The sequence below is a fragment of the Leptodactylus fuscus genome, chromosome 6 (assembly GCF_031893055.1).
Source record: "Leptodactylus fuscus isolate aLepFus1 chromosome 6, aLepFus1.hap2, whole genome shotgun sequence".
Lineage (NCBI taxonomy): Eukaryota > Metazoa > Chordata > Amphibia > Anura > Leptodactylidae > Leptodactylus > Leptodactylus fuscus.
The window spans coordinates 87,833,067-87,858,063 of NC_134270.1; the positions used below are offsets into that span (position 1 = coordinate 87,833,067).

At 46.2% G+C, this 24,997-nt stretch overlaps 1 protein-coding gene across 1 annotated transcript in view; it reads left to right on the forward strand.

Annotated features, from left to right (window-relative positions):
- The window catches only part of LOC142208359 (sulfotransferase 2B1-like), a 62,527-nt gene that overhangs the window by 21,715 nt on the left and 15,815 nt on the right, over positions 1–24,997 (forward strand). The window contains exon 3 of the mRNA XM_075276810.1: positions 17,614–17,740. Within this exon, the coding sequence (XP_075132911.1) occupies positions 17,614–17,740 (127 nt within the window). The remainder of the gene's footprint in view (positions 1–17,613; positions 17,741–24,997) is intronic.

Below are 24,997 nucleotides of genomic sequence, written 5' to 3' on the forward strand. Positions count from 1 at the left end.
GTGCCATTGTCTGACTGGGAATTCAAAGAATATATTGGGGTTACATATAACTTCAATTCCAGGGAGAAGCTTGTCAGTGTAACGTGGCACTGACGGGCTCAATCGCCGCAACCCAGCTTTCCCAGGATCCTGAATGGAATACACTGACAGTGTATTCCCCTATACTCTATATATACACCCCCGATCCCCGTTCCAACGGTGTGCCACCCCACCTTCACCCCAGAAATACCCTGCAAGTCCCCTAGCAATAGAATTGGGGCTATATACACCCACTATTTTTGCTACTGCCATATAGTGCCATTGTCTGACCGGGAATGCAAAGAATATATTGGGGTTACATATAACTTCAATTCCAGGGAGAAGCTTGTCAGTGTAACGTGGCACTGACGGCCTCAATCGCCGCAACCCAGCTTTCCCAGGATCCTGAATGGAATACACTGACAGTGTATTCCCGTATACTCTATATATACACCCCCGATCCCCGTTCCAACGGTGTGCTCCCCCACCTTCACCCCAGAAATACCCTGCAAGTCCCCTAGTAATAGAATTGGGGCTATATACACCCACTATTTTTGCTACTGCCATATAGTGCCATTGTCTGACTGGGAATGCAAAGAATATATTGGGGTTACATATAACTTCAATTCCAGGGAGAAGCTTGTCAGTGTAACGTGGCACTGACGGGCTCAATCGCCGCAACCCAGCTTTCCCAGGATCCTGAATGGAATACACTGACAGTGTATTCCCGTATACTCTATGTATACACCCCCGATCCCCGTTCCAACGGTGTGCCCCCCCACCTTCACCCCAGAAATACCCTGCAAGTCCCCTAGCAATAGAATTGGGGCTATATACACCCACTATTTTTGCTACTGCCATATAGTGCCATTGTCTGACTGGGAATGCAAAGAATATATTGGGGTTACATATAACTTCAATTCCAGGGAGAAGCTTGTCAGTGTAACGTGGCACTGACGGGCTCAATCGCCGCAACCCAGCTTTCCCAGGATCCTGAATGGAATACACTGACAGTGTATTCCCGTATACTCTATATATACACCCCCGATCCCCGTTCCAACGTTGCCCCCCCCCCCCACCATCACCCCAGAAATACCCTGCAAGTCCCCTAGCAATAGAATTGGGGCTATATACACCCACTATTTTTGCTACTGCCATATAGTGCCATTGTCTGACTGGGAATGCAAAGAATATATTGGGGTTACAAATACCTTCAAGTCCTGCCACTGCCATATAGTGCCATTGTCTGACTGGGAATGCAAAGAATATATTGGGGTTACAAATACCTTCAAGTCCTGCCACTGCCATATAGTGCCAGTTTCTGACTGGGAATGCAAAGAATATATTGGGGTTACAAATACCTTCAAGTCCTGCCACTGCCATATAGTGCCATTGTCTGACTGGGAATGCAAAGAATATATTGGGGTTACAAATACCTTCAACTCCTGCCACTGCCATATAGTGCCAGTTTCTGACCGGGAATGCAAAGAATATATTGGGGTTACAAATACCTTCAAGTCCTGCCACTGCCATATAGTGCCAGTTTCTGACTGGGAATGCAAAGAATATATTGGGGTTACAAATACCTTCAAGTCCTGCCACTGACATATAGTGCCAGTTTCTGACTGGGAATTCAAAGAATATATTGGGGTTACAAATACCCTCATTTCTTGCTACTGCCATATAGTGCCATTGTCTGACTGGGAATTCAAAGAATATATTGGGGTTACAAATACCCTCATTTCTTGCTACTGCCATATAGTGCCATTGTCTGACTGGGAATTCAAAGAATATATTGGGGTTACAAATACCTTCAAGTCCTGCCACTGCCATATAGTGCCATTGTCTGACTGGGAATTCAAAGAATATATTGGGGTTACAAATACCTTCAAGTCCTGCCACTGACATATAGTGCCAGTTTCTGACTGGGAATTCAAAGAATATATTGGGGTTACAAATACCCTCATTTCTTGCTACTGCCATATAGTGCCATTGTCTGACTGGGAATTCCAAGAATATATTGGGGTTACAAATACCCTCATTTCTTGCTACTGCCATATAGTGCCATTGTCTGACTGGGAATTCCAAGAATATATTGGGGTTACAAATACCCTCATTTCTTGCTACTGCCATATAGTGCCAGTTTCTGACTGGGAATTCCAAGAATATATTGGGGTTACAAATACCCTCATTTCTTGCTACTGCCATATAGTGCCATTGTCTGACTGGGAATTCCAAGAATATATTGGGATTACAAATACCCTCATTTCTTGCTACTGCCATATAGTGCCAGTTTCTGACTGGGAATTCAAAGAATATATTGGGGTTACAAATACCCTCATTTCTTGCTACTGCCATATAGTGCCATTGTCTGACTGGGAATTCCAAGAATATATTGGGGTTACAAATACCTTCAAGTCCTGCCACTGCCATATAGTGCCATTGTCTGACTGGGAATGCAAAGAATATATTGGGGTTACAAATACCTTCAAGTCCTGCCACTGACATATAGTGCCAGTTTCTGACTGGGAATTCAAAGAATATATTGGGGTTACAAATACCCTCATTTCTTGCTACTGCCATATAGTGCCATTGTCTGACTGGGAATTCAAAGAATATATTGGGGTTACAAATACCTTCAAGTCCTGCCACTGCCATATAGTGCCATTTTCTGACTGGGAATGCAAAGAATATATTGGGGTTACAAATACCTTCAAGTCCTGCCACTGCCATACAGTGCCATTGTCTGACTGGGAATGCAAAGAATATATTGGGGTTACAAATACCTTCAAGTCCTGCCACTGACATATAGTGCCAGTTTCTGACTGGGAATTCAAAGAATATATTGGGGTTACAAATACCCTCATTTCTTGCTACTGCCATATAGTGCCATTGTCTGACTGGGAATTTAAAGAATATATTGGGGTTACAAATACCTTCAAGTCCTGCCACTGGCATATAGTGCCATTGTCTGACTGGGAATGCAAAGAATATATTGGGGTTATAAATACCTTCAAGTCCTGCCACTGCCATATAGTGCCATTGTCTGACTGGGAATGCAAAGAATATATTGGGGTTACAAATACCTTCAAGTCCTGCCACTGCCATATAGTGCCAGTTTCTGACTGGGAATTCAAAGAATATATTGGGGTCACAAATACCCTCATTTCTTGCTACTGCCATATAGTGCCAGTTTCTGACTGGGAATGCAAAGAATATATTGGGGTTACAAATACCTTCAAGTCCTGCCACTGCCATATAGTGCCAGTTTCTGAGTGGAAATTCCCCAAATAATTTGGGGATTCATTCACCCTACATCTCAGGCTCTTGCCATATTCACCCAGGTTGTCAGTGCTGCACCAGCTCATTCCCAGACAGCTCGGCCCGAAAAACACATTACCTATATAGAGGATTTGGACAATGAAGACATGTTCTAAATCTAATGTCTGCACCTTCTCCAGAATTAAAATGAAGGCAGCGTTTAACTTTCAAATAGCACTGCACAAAGGAAGATCTTATCAGCTTGTCTCATGACATGCTACTAAAAAGTGTCATTTGTGTATCTTAATGTTAATATAGTTGTATAAGCTTTTTGGGTTTTAGGCACTGCCAAGTTATTTATTACCACCCGCTCCCTTATAATGATGATGAGGCCAAAGTCACTGTGGGTGTTCAGAGCTCACAGCTTTGGTTGACATTTGTCTTGCTCTCTGTCGGTACAGCTGTCTTTTTGGATACCGTAAAGTTATGTTGACTTTATTAACAGCTATAGAAGCGTTAGCCAGGTTGTGACGGTGTGTAACCCTAACAACACTAAGTGGGATACACATTAATAGTCGGTCTATGTACGCTAAACGTATCACTGAAGTAATTTTTTTCCCCTCTCCCCTAATATAAGAAAGGAACAGACATTAGACCTAGGGTTCGAGGCTTGTAAAAATCCAGTATTATTTGTTCTCCATGATGTGAAATATGTGTTAGACTCTTGAAAAGCAACCCAAGATGAAGTCAGCCATGTGTGCCAGTGTGTTACTTGGCATGCCTTTGCTGGCCCCAACTGTAAGGGTGTTAGGACTGTGCGGCAACTGCGGCCAAGGGGTCGGGTCGCAGCCCGTCTCTCTGCGGTAGCGTATTGCCGCCTGTCACTTCACCCTTGTGCCGGCAGTCAGGTTTATCAAGGGTTAAACCCTCTTGCAGCCGGAGGGCGTGGTCAGGCTGTGACTGACAGTTGTATCAACCAATCACCTCCGCCTTGGGCAGCTGGCTTGGCCGAAAGTGGACCGCCCTTTCCCTTTATAAGGAGGGAGGTTCCTCAGCCCGCTGCCCTAATGTCAATTCACAAATGCACTGTGTGTGCTCAGGATAGCTAGCTAGTTAGAAACTTTGTTAGGCAGTATTGCAGTTCAGGTAGAACTCTATTTCCTAAAAAAGGAAAAAATACTTTAGTTGTTAGCTGCTAGGTATGCCTCAGGAAGCCACTGTGTGCACACTAGCTAATTGTGGACAGTCTAGCACCAAAGTGCTGTCTAGACTGAGTCCTTGTGCGGCTGCTCGGACCTGCACAGGCCGCTGTGATTGTACAGAGCGAACTAGGGTGTGTAGAGGGCTGGCAGTGGCGTCTAACTGTCAGACCCAGTTCACACCAGGGCGCTTCTGTGGTCCTGAGCCCAGCGGGCTCCTTGGGTTTCTTTTGTTAGTTTTTTTTAATAAACCCAGCAAACCATAACAGTACATTAGGGCCAGAGCCCCGCCGCATAATGGATTCCCATGCTCATTTGGCGAATCTGGTGAGCAGCCTGAATACTCGCCTAGCCACAGTAGAGCGTCTGCTGCAGCAGCCTCCATCTGCAGCCTCCGCTGACATTTCCACACTGTCACAAACTTTAGTTCAGGCTATGGCTCAACTGGTGTGTAATCTGCCGACTCCTGCGGCGTTACCATGTCCTCTCTTACCGCCGGAACGGTATGCAGGTGATCCGAGCGGTTGTAGGGGATTTATTCACCAGTGCACCACATATATTGAGGCATGTCCCAGCCTCTTCCCTGAAGAGAAAGCTAAGGTGGCCTTTGTAGTTTCGCTGCTTACCGGAAGAGCTTTGACCTGGGTCACCCCCTTGAAGGAACGGGGCGCGGCAGAGTTGGCTACACTAACCTCTCTGCTTGAAGCACTTCGTTTGGTGTTTCATGGCCCTGTGCCCCAGTCCACCTATGCATCTCAGCTCTTGCGGTTGCGACAAGGCCAAAACTCGGTCGCTAATTTTGCCATCGAGTTTCGAACCTTAGCTTCTGAACTAGATTGGCCAGACAAAGTTTTACTGGCTATTTTTCGAGAAGGTTTGTCCTCACACATAAAGGACGAATTAGCAGGCAGGGAACCGTCTGCCTCTCTCGCCTCCCTTATCAACACGGCAACACGTGTTGATATACAATTATCTGATAGAAGAGTGGAGCGGGAGGTTGAATATAACCTAGGGCCTCAGGGGGGGGGTCTCTAAGCCCGTTGGTGCCCTGCCAGTTGAGGGGTCCACGGAACCCATGGACACCTCTCAAGTTTCCCCTTCTGGTGGCAGCAGAAGAAGGAAAGCTAAGGGGGTGGTCTGTTTCCGCTGTAACCAACCAGGGCACATTGCCCCTCAATGCTCTAAACCACCGGGAAACGAGTCTGTCCAGTACCCATCAAGGGGGGGGGGGTTACTGGGCACACTAAAACCCCTTACTCGTATCCGGTTCCCAGTAGCCCTTAGGCTTGAGAACGGGTGGGTCAATACTAGGGCATTTGTTGATTCTGGGGCCATGGGGAACTTTATTTCAGAAAAATTCGCCCAGGAACATGCCATTCCTATGAGGGCGCTTGGGACCCCCATTGACATAACGGTGGTCGACGGGTCACAAATCCACTCACGGATCCGTTTTGAGACTCCGCCTATATTTCTACAAAGCAGAGCACTACATACCGAGCAGCTCTCCTTTCACATTATGGAGGGTTTAGCTGATGCGGTATTGTTAGGTCTCCCCTGGCTTCGCTGGCATTCTCCAGTTATAAACTGGAGGCAGGGAGAGATCATTAGTTGGAGTCTGGAGTGCCAGGAGAGATGTATGATACCAGTACAGCCAGCCGTCTCTCCAGTGTTGCCTCCGGAACTGGAAGGCTTGCCCCCTCAATATGCAGGGTTTGCAGACGTTTTTTCCAAAAAAGCAGCTGAAACTCTGCCAGAACACAGATCTTACGACTGTGCCATAGATCTGTTGCCAGGGGCTACGCCACCTCGGGGCAGGGTTTACCCTCTCTCCCTTCCCGAGACTCAGGCAATGTCTGAGTATATTAAGGAGAATCTTGAAAGGGGATTCATACGAAAATCCTCGTCTCCCGCAGGCGCGGGCTTCTTCTTTGTAGAGAAGAAAGATGGCTCCCTTCGCCCGTGCATAGATTACTGTGGTCTAAATGCCATCACAGTGAAGAATAGGTACCCCCGCCCCTCATTGCTGAACTATTTGATCGGTTCAAGGGGGCCACCATTTTTACCAAATTAGACCTACGGGGGGCATATAATCTGATACGTATACGCAAGGGAGATGAATGGAAGACTGCGTTCAACACCAGGGACGGTCATTACGAATACCTAGTCATGCCTTTCGGCCTGGCCAATGCCCCCGCAGTTTTCCAGTCATTTATAAACGACATCTTCCGTGACCTCCTGCAGACCTCAGTGGTGGTATACTTGGATGATATTCTTATTTTTTCATCTAATATGACTGACCACCGGCGAACAGTGCGCATGGTCCTTTCGCGCCTGCGTGACAATCGGCTTTACACAAAACTAGAAAAATGTCTGTTTGAGCAGGAGAGACTGCCATTTCTGGGGTATATTGTGTCAGGCGAAGGCCTCCAAATGGATCCTCAGAAGCATGAGGCAATCCTCAAATGGCCAAAGCCTCAAACTCTAAAGGCAGTTCAGAGGTTCTTGGGTTTTGCAAACTATTACAGACAGTTCATTCCACACTTCTCCACACTAGTAGCCCCCCTTTCGGCTCTCACCAAAAAGGGAGCTAACCCTAATAATTGGACTCCCTCAGTAGAACAGGCATTCTCCATGCTAAAGCAGCGATTTGTAGAAGCGCCTGTTTTACACCGACCAGACGTGTCTACACCCTTCTGTCTGGAGGTGGACGCCTCTTCCGTGGGAGCGGGGGCTATGCTGTTCCAGAGGAACAGCGTTGGGAAAAAGGTCACATGTGCCTTCTTTTCCAGACTCTTTTCCTCAGCAGAGAGGAATTACTCAATTGGTGACCGTGAACTCCTAGCAATAAAATTGGCGTTAGAGGAGTGGCGCCATCTCCTGGAGGGGGCTGCACATCCTGTGCACATTTTCACGGATCACAAAAACCTTACCTATATTCAGTCTGCACAGAGACTGAATGCTCGCCAAGCGCGATGGGCACTTTTCTTTTCTCGCTTTAATTTTGTGTTACATTATGTACCTGGGGAGAAAAATTTGCGGGCAGATGCTCTGTCCCGCTCCTTTGTCAAACCTGATGAGGAGGAATCTGAGGCCAGACTAATCATTCCCTCTGAAAAACAACTGGTGGTCAACCCAGTGAATCTAACTCGGGTTCCACCTGGGAAGACTCTGGTTCCTCTCTCACAGCGACAAGAAGTGTTGTCGTGGGGACATGCGTCCCGTGTCGGAGGACACTTTGGTCTCCGGCGCACCAGGGAGTTGATCTCCCGGCACTACTATTGGCCCTCTCTTTCTAAAGATGTGCAGGCCTTTGTGCGAGCTTGTGACATTTGCGCTCGCAACAAGCCTTCACGCCAGCATCCAGCTGGCCTACTGCACCCTCTCCCTATACCAGAATCACCTTGGCAAATCGTGGGTATGGATTTTGTCACAGACCTGCCAACGTCATCGGGCAGGAAGGTAATTTGGGTGGTGACTGATCATTTTACCAAAATAACTATCTTAGTGGTGTTACCAGAGCTGCCTTCTGCCAAGGAGTTGGCACGTCTTTTTATTAGGCATGTCTTTCGGATTCACGGTATGCCAGAAAAGATAGTCTCTGATCGAGGGTCGCAGTTCACGGCACATTTTTGGAGGGCACTGTGCCAGTTGATGCGTGTGGAGTTATGCCTGTCGTCGTCCTACCATCCCCAGTCTAATGGTCTGGTGGAGAGGATGAACCAGACTATGGAGACCTACTTGCGCCACTTTGTCTCCTCCCGCCATGACGATTGGGTGGAGCTGTTGCCATGGGCAGAGTTTGCACTTAACAATGCGGTGGCTGACTCCACGGAGAAAACGCCATTCTTTATGCTGTATGGTCGTCATCCACGCATCCCTCTGCCCATCCCGGTGATCTCTGACGTGCCGGCTGTGGCCGATTGGGCCGCGCGCGCCAGAGAGGTGTGGGATCAGGCGCAGGTCTCCATGAGTCGAGCCAAGGACAGAAAGAGGGTGACAGCTAACGTTAGACGCAGGCCTGGGACGGAATTGTCCTCGGGGGATCGTGTCTGGCTCTCTTCCCGCCATCTCCGTCTCCGGGTTCCCTCACTGCGGTTTTCTCCGCGGTTTGTGGGTCCATTTAAAGTCTTGTCCCAGGTAAATCAGGTGACATACAAACTGCATCTACCCAGGTCTTGGCGAATAAACAACTCCTTCCATATCTCTCTCCTGAAACCTCTGGTCCTAATACAGTATTCTAGGCACCTTCCGGAGGAGTCGGAATCGCCTGAGGATGACTTTGAGGTCAAAGAGATAATGGATGCCAAGACTATTCGTGGTAGACTGTTTTACCTGATTGACTGGGCAGGTTATGGTCCAGAGGACCGCACTTGGGAACCTGCAGATCAGGTTCACGCTCCACGACTTGTGGCGCAATTTGAACGGAACCGGAGACGCATGGCGTCGATGCGCCGTGGAGGGGGGGGGGTAGTGTTAGGACTGTGCGGCAACTGCGGCCGAGGGGTCGGGTCGCAGCCCGTCTCTCTGCGGTAGCGTATTGCCGCCTGTCACTTCACCCTTGTGCCGGCAGTCAGGTTTATCAAGGGTTAAACCCTCTTGCAGCCGGAGGGTGTGGTCAGGCTGTGACTGACAGTTGTATCAACCAATCACCTCCGCCTTGGGCAGCTGGCTTGGCCGAAAGTGGACCGCCCTTTCCCTTTATAAGGAGGGAGGTTCCTCAGCCCGCTGCCCTAATGTCAATTCACAAATGCACTGTGTGTGCGCTCAGGATAGCTAGCTAGCTAGCTAGCTAGTTAGAAACTTTGTTAGGCAGTATTGCAGTTCAGGTAGAACTCTATTTCCTAAAAAAGGAAAAAATACTTTAGTTGTTAGCTGCTAGGTATGCCTCAGGAAGCCACTGTGTGCACACTAGCTAATTGTGGACAGTCTAGCACCAAAGTGCTGTCTAGACTGAGTCCTTGTGCGGCTGCTCGGACCTGCACAGGCCGCTGTGATTGTACAGAGCGAACTAGGGTGTGTAGAGGGCTGGCAGTGGCGTCTAACTGTCAGACCCAGTTCACACCAGGGCGCTTCTGTGGTCCTGAGCCCAGCGGGCTCCTTTGGGTTTCTTTTGTTAGTTTTTTTTAATAAACCCAGCAAACCATAACAAAGGGTCACTCTCCATTTCCTCCATTTTCCACTCCCCTTCACACCATTTGTGGTGAAGCAATGGGATGCACTGAAGTGCACCCTCTAGCCTCGTGTGGGACAGGGACATCAGATGCCACTCCAACCCCCTCGTCTTCCTCCGCCAGCCAACGTTGCGAAGATGAGAGGAGTGTGCTCTGAATGTTTTCTGCCTAGCAGAGGCTAGTTCTCACTTACGAAAATGGCCCCACTTTGACCTGTATATCAGGCACAATGGTGTAGGTTTCAAAGAAACATGGCACCAACAAGTTGAAAACGTGGGCCATGCGTGGACCGTGTTTGAGTCTGGCAAGCTCCAGATCTGCTACCAGGTTCCAGCCATTATTACAGGCGCAAAAATGCCAGGCCCCAGGTGTGGCAGGGGAAAAAAAATGCCATCTCAGCCAGGATGGCATCCCTGACCTCGGAGGCACTGTGCTGTCTGTCCCCCAAGCTGAACAGCTTCAGCACGTTCTGCTGACATCTCCCCACACCAGTGTTACAGAGTTTGCCGCTAGTAGCTGGTGTGGAGGTTGCAGCGTCGTAGGGTTTCAGTCTACTCCTGCCATGAATTTTGGCCTGGGAGAGGAGATAGGCCACCCCAGTTTGCACCCGGGGACCAGACTCCACCACATTCACCCTGCCTGTCATTAAAGATAAGCACTGCAGCATCCCTGACCACAGGCGCTTGTCCATGTGTCGGTGGTCAAGTGGACCTTGCAGCAAAGCGCAGAGCTCTGGGCCCGACTGATGTTATGGGACACATGCAGGCGCAAGGCAGGGACAGCACACCAAGAGAAGTAGTAACGGCTAGGCCCAGCATAGGGAGGTGCCCCAGCTGCCATCTGCTGACGGAAGGCCTGGGTATCCAGAAGCATAAACAAACACCAACATCTCCAGGGCCAGCAGTTTATCGATGAGGCTGTTAAAGGCTTGGGCATGGGGGTGGGTTGTGTTGTACTTCTGCCTGCAATGAAAAGCTTGGGAGATGTGGAGTGGCTGGGAAGAGGCGCATGATGGTGCAGGCCAAAAGGGCGCATGAGGGTGAACTCCGCAATGTGTCAGAGATAGGTGTGTAGGTGTCCTTGCATCATATACTTGCACCATACTTGGCTTTGGAAGTTAATTTTGTGCCAAAAAGTGGTTAAGACAGCGATACCTCAGCTACTCCCGTTACACTGTCTATTGACAACTCCAGCACTGAAATTACCACCTTTGGAAGTGGACCACCACTTCTAAGATCCCAAAGGAAGTAGGCAAGAGATGTGCAGTGCAGAAAAAAAAGATGAAAAAAATAAGTGTAGGCAGTAGAGCACAGAGGGATCGGAGAGGACAGAGCTGGTGTTGGCCAGGTATTCCCACAACATGCGCCTATACTTGTCCCTCCTGGTGACACTAGGCCCCTGAGTGGCAGTAATTTGTCCAGGGGGGGCCATTAACGTGTTCCAGACCTAGGAATAAGTCTTCCAACAGGGTAGAGTTTTGCATGCCTTTGCTTCTACCCACTGTTTTTGCTGCTTAGCTTCCCTCCACATCTACACTGCTTTAGCCCCTAAACATCATCCCAGTTTATGCCTTTGCTTCTACCCTGTTTTTTTGTTGAATTAGCTTCCCTCCACATCTACACTGCTTTAGCCCCTAAACATCACCCCAGTTTATGCCTTTGCTTCTACCCTGTTTTTTTGTTGAATTACCTTCCCTCCACATCTACACTACTTTAGCCCCTAGACAACACCCCTGTCCATGTGGGGTCGGTGGCCTCGTCATCCACCAACTCCTCTTCCAATTGCGCACTGCCCCCTTACTGCAAACCGCACATGACCACAGCTTGCCCTGATGGCAACTGTGTCTCATGATCCCCACTGAGGTCCAGACAAGTCGGTGGCGGGTCCAAAACCCCAAAATTGGAAGGAAATGGCGGATGCTGCAGTATTTCTAACACCTGTTCCTGGTGCTCGGGCCTGGTCTGTGTTGTACCCTGCACCCTGCTTAACGCAGCTGCCATATCCGGAGTTGTGCTGAGCGCATGCTAATGTTTCGTGTCCAGTGCAATGGATGGGATGGGATTTCACATAAGTCTGCCACCCATGGCCACTCATGGTTGAGCAACTGAGGGAGTTTACTTTGACGAACCCGAGGGTTTTGGAGTTGGAACTACATCAAAGGTCTGTGCTGCTCACACACTCTGCTCAACATATGATATGTTTAGTGCCAGCAGTGTGGAGATGTCGCACAACAGCCGTTGTTCCAGCAGGTACAGGCGTTGTAGGAGTGCATAGAGGCTAGCAGCGGCAACTATAGACTTTAAAAATTATCCGCACAAGCGCCATACTTTCACCAGTAGCTCAGGAACATTGGGGTACCTTTTTAAAAAGATTAGCAGCAATGAGTTAAAAATGTGGCCCAGGCATGGAATATGTTGCAGGCTGCCAAGCTACAGAGCCGATCCCAGGTTACGGCCATTATCACACATGACAACATGCCTGGGCCCAGGTGCAGTGGCAAAGACCACATTGCCGTCTCATCGAGGATGGCATGACTCACTTTGTAGGCAGTGTGCTGTCTGGACCCCAAGCTGATGAGCTTCAGCACGGCCCGCTGACGTCTCCCCACACCAGTGTTGCAGCGTTTCCAGCTCGTAGCTGGGGTCAATCTAACAGCGGAGGAGGAGGAGGGTGGTGTTTCAGCCCTCCTCCCAGGAATGTTGTGTGGGGAGACAAGTCAGTCTACCACATTTTGTGACCCGGTCCATGCCTCAAGTACATTCAACCACTGTGCCAAGATTAAAAGTTAGCATCCCTGTCCGCATGCACTTGTCCATTCATAGCTGGTCACGTGGAACTTTTGGGCAACTTTTGAACTTAGGGACCGCCTCATGTTTGGGGAAAAGTGCTGGTGTGGACGGCACAGTGAGGTGGCGCAGTAGCCAGCAGGCCCAAAAAGGGCAGAGTGTCCACAAGCCGGGACCCCAACATCTCCTGGGCCAGAATTTTTGAGATGAGGCCGTTGAAGCCTTAGGCATGTGGGTGGGTTGTGCTGTACTTTAGCCTGGAATGAAAGGCCTGGGAGATGGGGAGTCGCATTGCAAAGTGTGTAAACCACACTCAGTTTGTCCTCGACCTATACATTTAGGAATTATCTCCCCCAGCGAGGAACGTGGCCTCGATGGGGGAATTTTTCTAAGGAAGCTAAAAAAGAGGGCATCTTGGGCCTTGCTGGCTCAGGTCTAGCTTCTGTCATGCAGCTGTCTTCTGCCTCTGGACATCCCTTTGCCTCTAGCCACCTTTTTCCCTGCTTAGCTTGCCTCCACATCCACACTGCTTTTGCCCCTAGACATCACCCCAGTCCATGCCTTAGCTTGTACCCGCAGTTTTTGCTGCTTAGCTTGCCTCCACATCCACACTGCTTTTGCCCCTAGACATCACCCCAGTCCATGCCTTAGCTTGTACCCCCAGTTTTTGCTGCTTAGCTTGCCTCCATATCCACACTGCTTTTGCCCCTAGACATCATCCCTATCCATGCCTCTGCCCCTAGCCATAACTCTGCCACCCCTGGAAACTCATGGTGCAGAAACTTTGGGGGCTGATTTTGAGGAACCCTTGGGTTTTGTAGATGGAACTCCATCAAAGGTCTGTGCAGCTCACACTCCCTGCTCAAGATATGGTATTGTAGGGTTTCAGCGTGTGTGAATGACGGACAACAGCCTGTGTTTGGACAGATGTAGGCCTTGCTAGAGTGTTTTTAGGCTAGCAGCGACTCCTGTACACTTGCAAAAGTGGGCGCACAAACGCCGCATTTTCAACAGTAGCTTCGGTACATTTGGGTATGTTTTCAAAAAACGTTGCACCACTAAGTTAGACGTGGGCCAAACATGGAACGTGTTGGAGGCTGGCAAGCTCCAGAGCCGCTACCAGGTTCCAGCCATTATCACAGGCGCAAAAATGCCAGGCCCCAGGTGTAGCAGGGAAAAAAAATGCCATCTCAGCCAGGATGGCATCCCTGACCTCGGAGGCACTGTGCTGTCTGTCCCCCAAACTGATGAGCTTCAGCACCGCCTGCTGACATCTCCCCACACCAGTGTTTTAGCGTTTGCTAAGGGTGAGGGCTTTTGGATTTCCCATTGTCTATTCCATCTGTGGTTGTCATGGGGAACGTGATTTAAAGGGGTGGTTGTTACTGTTTGTTGAGCTTAAATTGGGGTTTGTGTCCATCCATTTGGGGAGTAAAGAAGGTTTCCAGGTATTTTCCCACTTTGATAGAGGTTTTTTTGAATGTGTAAAGTGTGTAGTTGTTAGGCTGTGATGTTGGGTAATAGAGGGTCTTTGGTGTGTTAGATGCCCCCAGACATGCTTCCCCTGCTGTCCCAGTGTCATTCCAGAGGTGTTGGCATCATTTCCTGGGGTGTCATAGTGGACTTGGTCACCCTCCAGACACGGATTTGGGTTTCCCCCTTAACGAGTATCTGTTCCCCATAGACTATAATGGGGTTCGTAACCCGTTCGAACACACGAACAGTGAGCGGCTGTTCGAATCGAATTTCGAACCTCGAACATTTTAGTGTTCGCTCATCTCTAATAAGGACCTGTAAGTGTTTACATTGTCTCTACCAATTACTAACAACCCCCCCCCCTTCCTCCTGAAATCTAACACCCTTTGTGCCTACTCTGTATATATATATATGCATCCTTCAGAAATGTTTTTAAATTTACTTTGATAAAGGAGCCTAGCGTTCTGAAACGTCAGCCATTTGTCATCATTATGAGTTAGCCATTAAAAAGGTATCAACTACTGAAGATTATCAAGTTTTCTTGTTTTTTATATGTCCTAACATAGACCTCCCTTTCTTGTGAAAAGTCTTGTGAAACGTGTTTCATTTACTGCTAAACTCATCAGGAGACAATAATCCTAGTGCCCTACATAGATACTTGCGGTGATAGTTTGTGTCATTTTAAATCACTACTCTGCACCCTTTTAACAAAGTTCTGACGTATTAATTTTAGTACAAACCATTAAAAGTTACGTTTTAATTTTGAGGGCACCCTTGAGTATGTTTAAATACAATTTTTCAGAGGCTCATGTGCTTAAACTTTTGGACTCCCAGCTACTGAAAAAAAAACTTATTTTAAGGCCTATGCTTCCTTGGGGAGAGGTCACTCATATGACTGAGGCTCATCTGCTTAAATTTTTGGACTCCACACTGTGTAGTCATGAAAATAAATTTTACCGACTTTTAAAGAGGTCGTTCATGTGACTGAGGCTCATGTGCTTCAAGTTTTGGACTCCACACTACAGAAAACAAATTATTTTAAGGCCTATGCTTCCTTGGGGAGAGGTCACTCATATGACTGAGGCTCATGTGCTTCAATTTTTGGACTCCACGCTGTGAAGTGATTAAAAAACAATGTTTTATGGCCATTTAAGTGTTCCCTTGCTCTTTCTATGCATTCTAAGAACTTGTATGTATTTTTTGGTAACTTTTTATAGCTTTTAAAAAACGATCTTAGAAAAAAAAATCCCATTGACTTGCATGAGGATCGGAATTGGGATCGAGATCGGGTTCGAATGGAAAATGATCGGAAATCGGATTTCAAAATCGATCCTGAAATCTCAAGATCGACTCAACCCTAGCCACAACATGTGGCATAACAGTCTGACAGTATAGCTAACTTTGCCCCCGTGGGAGGGAGCACCTCTTTCCAATGTAGGGCAACAAGGGTCTTTGCCATAGTACACAGGAATAGGAACAGCTTAGAAGTCATTTTGCCTAAGTGTCTGAGAGGCAAATAGGAATGAGACCATAGAGGAGCAATGGGATGTCAGAGGGAATAGCTTAAAGCAGGTGAGCCATAACGCCCACATAAAATGAATAAGCCCAAAGAGGGGGGTGGCAAGTGAGGGGGAGGAGCAGGACCACAAGAAAGCATTTGGGTGCACAGGGCCAAACACAATTTTTCATTTTCGTTCCATTTGGTGTATGCTTGGGATGTAGCCCAGAATGGGATAGCTCTTAGGTTGGCTGCCCAATAATAGTGCAGTATATGTGGGACCGCTAACCCCCCCACCTCAACCTTGCCAGCCAGCATCACATAGTGGCAGATACGATGCCGTTTGATGTTTTAGATAAACTGGAAAATTGCCTTTTGGAGAGATTGCAGCTCACAGCGTGGAACCGCCACTGGAAATGTCTCAAAGTAGTAGAGTTTCGGGATGAAAGTCAGCTTGACCGCTGTGATCCGTCCTATAAGGGAGAACTGGAGAGGGCACCATTTGTCTAGGAGAGTGCGAAGCTTGTGGAATAACCGTGGATAGTTAACTGAAAACAAAAAAGAGGAAGAGAGCTGGACTCTCCACTGGAAATCATAATTGGCCGGAAGCAACTGTAATGTGGGGTCCGGGATGTACAGAATTTTAACCCCTTCTACCTACAGACATTTTTCATTTTTGCATTTAGTTTTAATTCCTTCCAAAAGTCATGACTTTTTTTCCTTTCACAAAGCTATTGGGGCTTTTTGCAAGAGAAAATGTACTTCATATTGGCACCATTTAAGATAAAAAAAAATTTCATTTTTGGGCAGAATTATTAAAAAAAAAATGGGTTTCTCCATGGGTTTTGTTTTACTATGCAGCAAAATTGACAATGTTACTTATATTCTGCAGGTCAAGGCAATCACATGTCGATCTTATGTATTAATTAGAGATGAGCGAACAGCGTTCGATCGAGTACATGTTCCATCGGATATCAGGCTGTTCAAGATGTTAGATTCGATTCGAACACCAGGTGGCAAACTCACTAAAAATTAGATTCCCCTCCCACCTTCCCATGCGCTTTTTTTGCACCAATAACTGCGCAGGGGAGGTGGGACAGGAACTACGACAATGGAGGCATCGAAAAAAAAAACGGAAAAAGTAATTGGCTGGCTAATTCAAGTGACCTCCAATTTATACGAACAGTGGATTTAATATCCGGTTCATATGAGATTGTGAACTATGTGACTGTGAGACAGGGATAGATGTACTGGCAGGGTTAGCTAGAGATTATCTTTATTTAGGTGGGAATGTTACTAAAACAGCTCTTTGGGGCTCTATCTTGTCGGGATCCCTGTCAGCTTGCGATATGCGTGAGCTGACTTTTTATCATAGGAATGCATTGACCAGCGTTGATTGGCAGAATGCCATACAGAGTACAGCATTCGGCCAATCAACGCTGGTTCTGCCGGAGGAGGCAGAGTCTAAGATCGGTCCACAGCAGTCTCCATTCTGGTCCTATTTAGACTTGCCTCCTCACAGACGAGCCTCCGGCTGAACCAGCGTTGATTGGCCGAATGCTGTACTCTGTATGGCATTCGGCCAATCAATGCTGGTCAATGCATTCCTATGGAAAAAGTCAGCTCCTGCATATCGCAAGCTGTCAGGGATCCCAACGTAATACAGTGACTTGGGCATGTTAGATGCCCCCAGACATGCTTCCCCTGCTGTCCCAGTTGCATTCCAGGGTGTTGGCATCATTTCCTGGGGTGTCATAGTGGACTTGGTGACCCTCCTGAGTCAAATAGTGGTTTCCCCCTAAACGAGTATTTATTCCCCATAGACTATAATGGGGTTCAATGTTCGATCGAACAGTCAAGTATTGAGCGGCTACTCGAATCGAACTTCGAACATTTCACTGTTCGCTCACATCTAGTATTAATACCTTTACTAAAATCACAAACTTTGAAAACCCATAATTTTTTTCATATTTTTTGCATATTATGTTTCATAAGGTATTTTCTTATTTGTGGGAAAAGTGGTAGTTTTTATTTATACTGTTTTTGGGGATTGTCTGATGTTTTGAACACTTTATTTTTTTAGAAGTTGAAACATAGCAGTTTGGGCATTTTGATTTTGTTCCTGTTATATTTTTTATACTACAGAAGCTTTGTGGAATATTGCCTGTATGTATAAAACCCTTCTCTTTCTATTGTATTTGTAGATCATTTACATAGCTCGAAGCCCAAAAGATGTGTTGGTGTCTCTTTATCATTATGCTTATATGTCACATGTTGTTAAAAATCCTAACAGCTTTGACGAATTCATGGAGGATTTCTTGCAGGGAAGAGGTATGTAACATTATGTTTAGTACAATAATGTAATTCTGTAGCACAGTATTTGGAGTAAAATTACATAACTGAGAATAGCATTATAGTTTTGGATTTTTTTTAAAAACTTTCTTAGTGACAAGTGCCGTACATGTATGATGGATGTGTGCTTGGGTACATTGGGTGCCAGATGTGTTAATATCTCCGTTAACTCCGCCCATTTTCATCCATTTTTCCATGTGCCTCCATACAGTATAATGCTCCTATAGCAGGGGTGGGCAATTAATTTTCCCATGGGGCCGCATGAGAAATTTAAACTGTTCTAGAGGGCTACGTGCGCTGCAGCAAATTTAGCTCCACCCACTTCTATGTTGACTCCACCCATTCTCAACCATTTTTCCATGTGCCCCCACAAAGTATAATCCTCCTACAGTCACCCTAACTATATACACCCCCACATTATAACGTTTCCCTCCAAATGTCCTACAGTATTAAGTCCCTCTCCAGTTTAGACTGGGGGAAACTAAAGAGGACATTAAACTGGTTGCATCTGGAGGGGGACATTAAACAGTGGGGGTAGTTAGAGGGGGACATTAAACTGGGGGGCAAATAGAGGCAGACATCTCCCTCTCCAGCTACCCCCCACGGTTTAATATGCTCCTCCAGCTGCCCCAGTTTAATGTCCCTCTCCATTTGCCCCCCAGTTTAATGTCACCCTCCATCTTCCCCCTAGTTGAATGCCCCCCTTTCTGCCTTCAGTATAACTGCCCCCTATATCTGCCCCCAGCTCCCTCCTCTCTTCTCTCCTTATCTTCCTTCTGTCTTCATTGTCAGCAGCTTGCTCTTTCTGTGTAACAGCAACCACACTGTCCCATGTGGCTATACCCACTAACAAGTCTTGATGACATCATCAGGTCCTTTAGTAAATTTACCATTCGGCATCTACTTTTATCCCACAAGCTATTGCGGGCCGGACAGAACCAGTCAGAGGGCTGGATGTGGCTTGGGTCTGTCCTGTGCATTGCTTAGGTCTGTCCTATGGTCACCCTAACATTATTATTTTCCCCTCCAATTGCCCCACAGTATTAAGTCCCTCTCCTCATGCCCCAGTTTAAATTGGCGGAAACTAGAGGAAGACATTAATCTGAGGCAGCTGGAGGACATTAAACTATGGAGCAGCTGGAGGGTGGTATTAAATAGTGGGGGTAGTTGGAGGCGGACATTAAACTGGGGGCAACTAGAGGGAGACAATAATCCATTACTATGCCAACTGGGGGCTTATAATTATTGAAAGCTCCCAGGCTTGTCATTACATTGTCTATTACAGGCAGCACTATGATTCTTACCTTCCTGCAGGATGGCTCCTCTTTCTTTTCTGACTGCTGCCACTTCTCCAAACGCTACCCAGCAAATTGCTGACAATTATCCACCTCTACTGCGCAGCTCCCACGCATGAGCAATAGAGGTGAATCATCACACAGAGCAGCGCTGGGAGAAGAGTGCGCACAGATAGAGAGGCCATCCCACAGGAAGAAGCCTGGAAGGAAGAGAGGTAAGTATATAATGGTGTTGGGGATTGAGCTGAGTAGATAGGGGAGGGCTAGTAGTGGGCAGGAAAGCTAGAGAGACAGGTGCGCAACAGAGGTGAATCATCACACAGAGTAGCGCTGGGAGAAGAGCGCTCGCCAAATTCCATGATTGCTCACATTTTCTACTTTTACCGAGATTTTAATGTTGCTCTTCAACAATTGCAGGACTCCCCCACTGGTACATCCTCCCATCGTTTCTATTCTCTTAGTAAGCTTTCTTAATGTCTTTCCTCCCTAGACTTCATTGACGCTTGGAAAGCCTCCCACCCTTCTGGCAAAGATTACACCTTTTATGCTAACCCCCAAAAATCATACCAATGCCTGGATGATATCTTTAAATCCCATCTCACATTGTTCTCCTCCCCCTCCATAACTATCTCAACCATGCCCCTATGTCCTTACAATTGGAGATTTCTTCTCTCCCATCTCACAGTTATGACTGGAGACTCAATGAGACACTACTTTTGCTACAAGGACACATGTCATACTATTTCAAAAGTCTTGACTGATTATTTTGCAGAGAATAACTTCCCCGATATGCAGCCTAGTGTAGAAGCTCAGAAATCTGTAATTAGGGGTGTCTTCATTAGCTTAAGCTCCTTTCTCAAAAAGAAAAGGACCAAAGAAATAGATTATCTTCTACTGGAGAGTTTACATAAGTAGTTTGTGGCCCAAACAGCTCTCTCAGACTTAATATTGTGCAAAAAGACTGAATTTGAGAGTAGCTAAAACTTTTCTCTCCTTCTCTTACAAATACTACATGAATGATAACAAAAGGGGTAAGCTCATGGCCTACTTGGCAAAAAAGTGACTTTCTCAAAACTTTATTTCTGAAATAGTCTTTCAATCTGGAGCTTGTCTCCAGGATACCCCTGACATAGCCTCTGAATTCTGTACTTTTTATCTATCAATGTGTAATCTGAGACCTGGAGAGCCTCCTAGCGATCTTCAAGACCGCATTGCTCACATCCAAACTTTTGACCAGTCCCTTGCATAGCCTTCTCTCCAACCTTGAAAGCAGGAAGCTATAGAGATTGAGGCCCTTTAGGTGACTTCAGCCACTTGCCAGCAGAGTTTTGATAAGATAAGATAAAATAATCCTTTAATAGTCCCACAGTGGGGAAATTTCAGTATGTTACAGCTGCATAGTAATACAGATACATGATAATACACAGTAAATATTACAGAAGTAGTAGACACACATATGCTGAGAAAGATAGACTAGGAGTCCATATCAGCTAAGGAATCGAGAAGAAAGAAGGAGGACATTCATAGTCATTTAGTTCTCTGTGCGGAGCGATCTTCGCTTGGTCTAATGTAGATTATTGAAATAGGGAAACAGGAAGGGAAACACAGCCCATACAGACAGTCCTATTGTGATGTATACTTGGAAAATTATAGTCCAAAGTTCACAAATCCTGGTAACGAATTCACACTGACAATTGGAAAAACATCTAGGAATGATGTATCCACTGCATATAAACAACAGGTATACTTTAGTGTTGAATTCTCACTCACGGTTTTGAAGAATACATCGGATGCACGGAAAGTATTTCCCCGTCGACTCGGGGCGTCATGAACAAAAAGCGAGAGATCCAGCATCCACGTGAATAAAAAACTAAAATGCTTTATTTGAAAAAATATTTTAAAAAAAGAAGAAACATATATGTCAGACAGAGGTGCTCCCTACCCCACATGCCGCAATGGCGCTGGCTGACGCGTTTCAGAACACACGTTCCTTAGTCATAGCCTACCCGCCTACTACACCCAACCCTTATAAATAGTGATGACCCATGTGAAACCGATAACATTAATTAAGTGAACATACATACAGATAAAACAAAACACAAGAATGGAGGATTCACAATCCAAAGAGGGTATCAGAATAACGCATACACTGCTATACAATCAAACATTTAACCATATAACCCTAGATATTAATGGACGCTGCGTTGAAAATACTCAAAAATCGTAGTGAGGTTGCATTACAAAGCATTGACTGCTGCAATGTCTGATGTTCATATATCGCCAACCATATAATCATTAACCACACCATGGTAGTATTCACTATTCATACCTGATTGGAATATGTCAGGCAAAATGACAGATACTCAATGAATAAGTTCTTAACCACAATTATTCAAAGAACGGATCCCTGAAGAAACCTGGTGGATCCGTAAACTGGAAGATCCCACCAGGAAACCGGAGGTTCGCTTGATACACTGAGTATGCACCATATAGGTAAATATCGCACATGCGCCTCTACAGCTCATCTGTCCACAATAAACATGGCCGGCTCCACCTCACAATGATGGAATAGACATGCGCATATGCGTTCACTTGATGTGTTGAACGTACACCATATGGATGAAGAGCGCGCATGCGCCCCTACATCCTGTCTGCCCAAAGCAGACATGGCCGATTCCGCCTCATATTAGTGAAATACACATGCACGGAGATAACTCACGAGATTGAACTATCCACGGGGGCATCAATGCGCATGCGCAGAAGAGCATAAACCCAGAGGCAGGATGTCAAAGCAGCCATACCGGTTGGCACAAAACCGCAACAAGGGAATGTGTACCTGGACATCAAACAACTATTTCAAAAGGTAAGTAATACTGTATCTGAATATTAAATTAATATCCAAACATATAATTAACTACATTAAAATTGTATATGAGATGGATTTAAATTATATTATACATGTGATGGATTTAAATGATACACTACTAATCAAAATGATGATAAAGCTCCTATAAAAAACAAAAATAACCTAAATTAATATCAGATGAAGGAGCAAAGGAAACGATCAATTTCTAATATATATAAGCCAGATCGTTTCTTTTGTTAAAACCCTTTGGCTGTCGTGTACCAAGTTTTAGAATCCATTTGGTTTCTGCTATTCTAAGGAGATGTTCCCTGTCACCACCCCGTACGGGTTTCGGAATGAATTCGATGGCTTTAAATATAAAAGAGGCCATCTCACCCCCATACTCCTGGATGAAGTGTTGCGAAATGCCAGTTGATTTTGTTGCGGTTCTGTTAATAATGCTATGTGCATGTTCAGCAATTCTGACTTTGACTGACCTCGTGGTGCTCCCTATATAATCTTTATCACATCTAGTACAAGTGATTGCATATACGACAAAATTAGAGCAGCAATTAAGAAAGGTCCTAATAGGAAATGTCCTCGTTCTGTTGGAATTAGAAAATACAGAACTTTTGTGCGCGTATCTACAAGCACCACATCTGCTCAATCCACACCTAAAGAATCCCTTGAGGTGCAGCCAGGATGTGTCACTCGTGGGAGACTTGTTTACGTACAGGCTAGGAGACAAAACGTTGCCCAAACTCTTTCCCCGTTTTGCAACGAAGTTGCAACCCTGTTTCAGTAAACGATTCAGGATCGGGTCTTGGTTTAATATGGGTAAATTTCTCATGATAATATTGGTAATTTCACCATAATTGTTGTTAAACCTGGTTGAAAAATAGATGTTAGATATATTCTTTGTCATATTATCATTTTTTAAATCAGACTGTGTCAATAAAGTCTTCCTGTCTTTTTTGGACACCAAAGCCTCAGCTCTGTCTAGTGTCCAACGGGGATAACCACGTTCACTGAACCTATTTCTAACTTCCTTCAGACACTTCTGATATACTTTGGGTTCGGTACAAGACCGTTTAACCCTGGTCATCTCCCCCACAGGAAGGGACTTGATCGTATGTTTCGGATGTTGAGATGTTGCATAGAGAAGTGAATTACCCGCCTGTGGTTTCCGAAAAAGTTCAGTCAAAACTTTGCCTGTCTCAATGTCCCCATGTAATGTAACATTCAAAAAATCTATGGTATCAATGTGATAATGAAATGTGAATTTTAAATTAAAAAGGTTAGCATTGATGTACTCGACAAAATCAGGTATGATTTCTACAGGTCCTTTCCAAATTATGAGCAGATCATCAATGTACCTCCCGTACCACGCCAATAGGGGTTATCCTCACAGTAAATAAACATCTCCTCCCAAAAAGCCATGACAAGGTTCGCCAATGAGGGCGAAAATTTTGCCCCCATATGCGAACCGCATGTCTGAAGGAAGTATTCCCCATTAAATACAAAAAAATTATGATTCAAGAGGTACCCAATGGTGGACAGGAGGTACTCGGAGATGTCAGGACCAAGAGTCGAATATTTAGAAAGATGATGTGTAATCGCTTGCAATGCAACCTGGTGTGGGATTGAAGAGTAAAGCACGACCACGTCACATGACAGCCATACATAATCCCCCCTCCACTGAAACATTGCGGCATGTGGGGTAGGGAGCACCTCTGTCTGACATATATGTTTCTTCTTTTTTAAAAATATTTTTTCAAATAAAGCATTTTAGTTTTTTATTCACGTGGATGCTGGATCTCTCGCTTTTTGCTAATGTAGATTATACAGCCTGATCGCAGTTGGAAGGAAGGACCTGCGATAGCGCTCCTTCTCACACTTGGGGTGAAGCAGACGGTCACTTACAGTGCTGCCAAGTGCCATCAAGGTCTCATACATGGGGTGGGATTTGTTCTCCCGCATGGAGGTCACCACAGACAGTATCCTTCTGTCACCCACCACCTGTACTGGGTCCAAGGGGCTCCCCAGGACAGAGCTGGCCCTCCTGATCAGCCTGTCAAGTCTATTTCTGTCCCTGGTTGATTTACTGCTCCCCCAGCAGGCTACACCAAAAAAGATAGCTGAAGCAACCACCGAGTTGAAAAAGGACCTAAGAAGTGTCCCCTGGACTCCGAAGGCCCTCAGCCTCCTGAGCAGGTAGAGTCTTCTGTGGCCCTTTCTGTGCAGCGCCTCCAGGTCATCGGCCCAGTCTAGTTTATTATTGAGGAGCACACCCAGATACTTATAGGTCCTGACTATCTCAATGCATGTCCCCTGGATTTCCACCGGGGTCGGAGCACTCCTCCGTTTCCCAAAGTCCACCACCATCTCCTTGGTCTTCCCAGCATTAATCCTGAGATGGTTCTGCTGGCACCATTCAACAAAATCCCGGTTTAAGTCTCTGTATTCCCTATCGTTGCCATCAGTGATAAGGCCGACTATAGCAGAGTCATCGGAGTACTTCTGTAAGTAACAGTTGGATGAGTTGTGCCTAAAGTCAGCAGTGTACAGTGTGAAGAGAAATGGGGCAAGAACTGTACCTTGTGGTGCCCCCGTACTACAGATCACAGTGTCAGACACACAGTCCCGGGCTCTCACATACTGAGGGCGGTTTGTCAGGTAGTCTAGGATCCAGTTGGACAGGTGATGGTCCACTCCACCAAGGTTCAGCTTCTCCCTCAGTAGCTCCGGCTACTGTTCAGCCTTAGTTCAGCCTTGCACCAGCAGAGTTTTTTTTTTCCCTTTGGATGAGTTGAGCCTTGCACAAGCAGAGTGTTAGCCCCATTAAAAATGTTAGCCCCTAAAACGGTGGTTCCAGAATCATCACACTCATTGTGTGGGATTGATGCAGTGGATTGAAGTGAGGACCCAGACACTGACCTTGATTGTGATTGGGAAATTGATAACATTTTGGCATCAAGTCCTGGGGGTAACTTTTATTTAGAGGACCGCAAAGGTGGAGAATTGGCTGCAACCACTACTACCGGTAATGGTCCTTTAATATTGGACTCTACATTACCTCTACAGGGTTCTGATCAG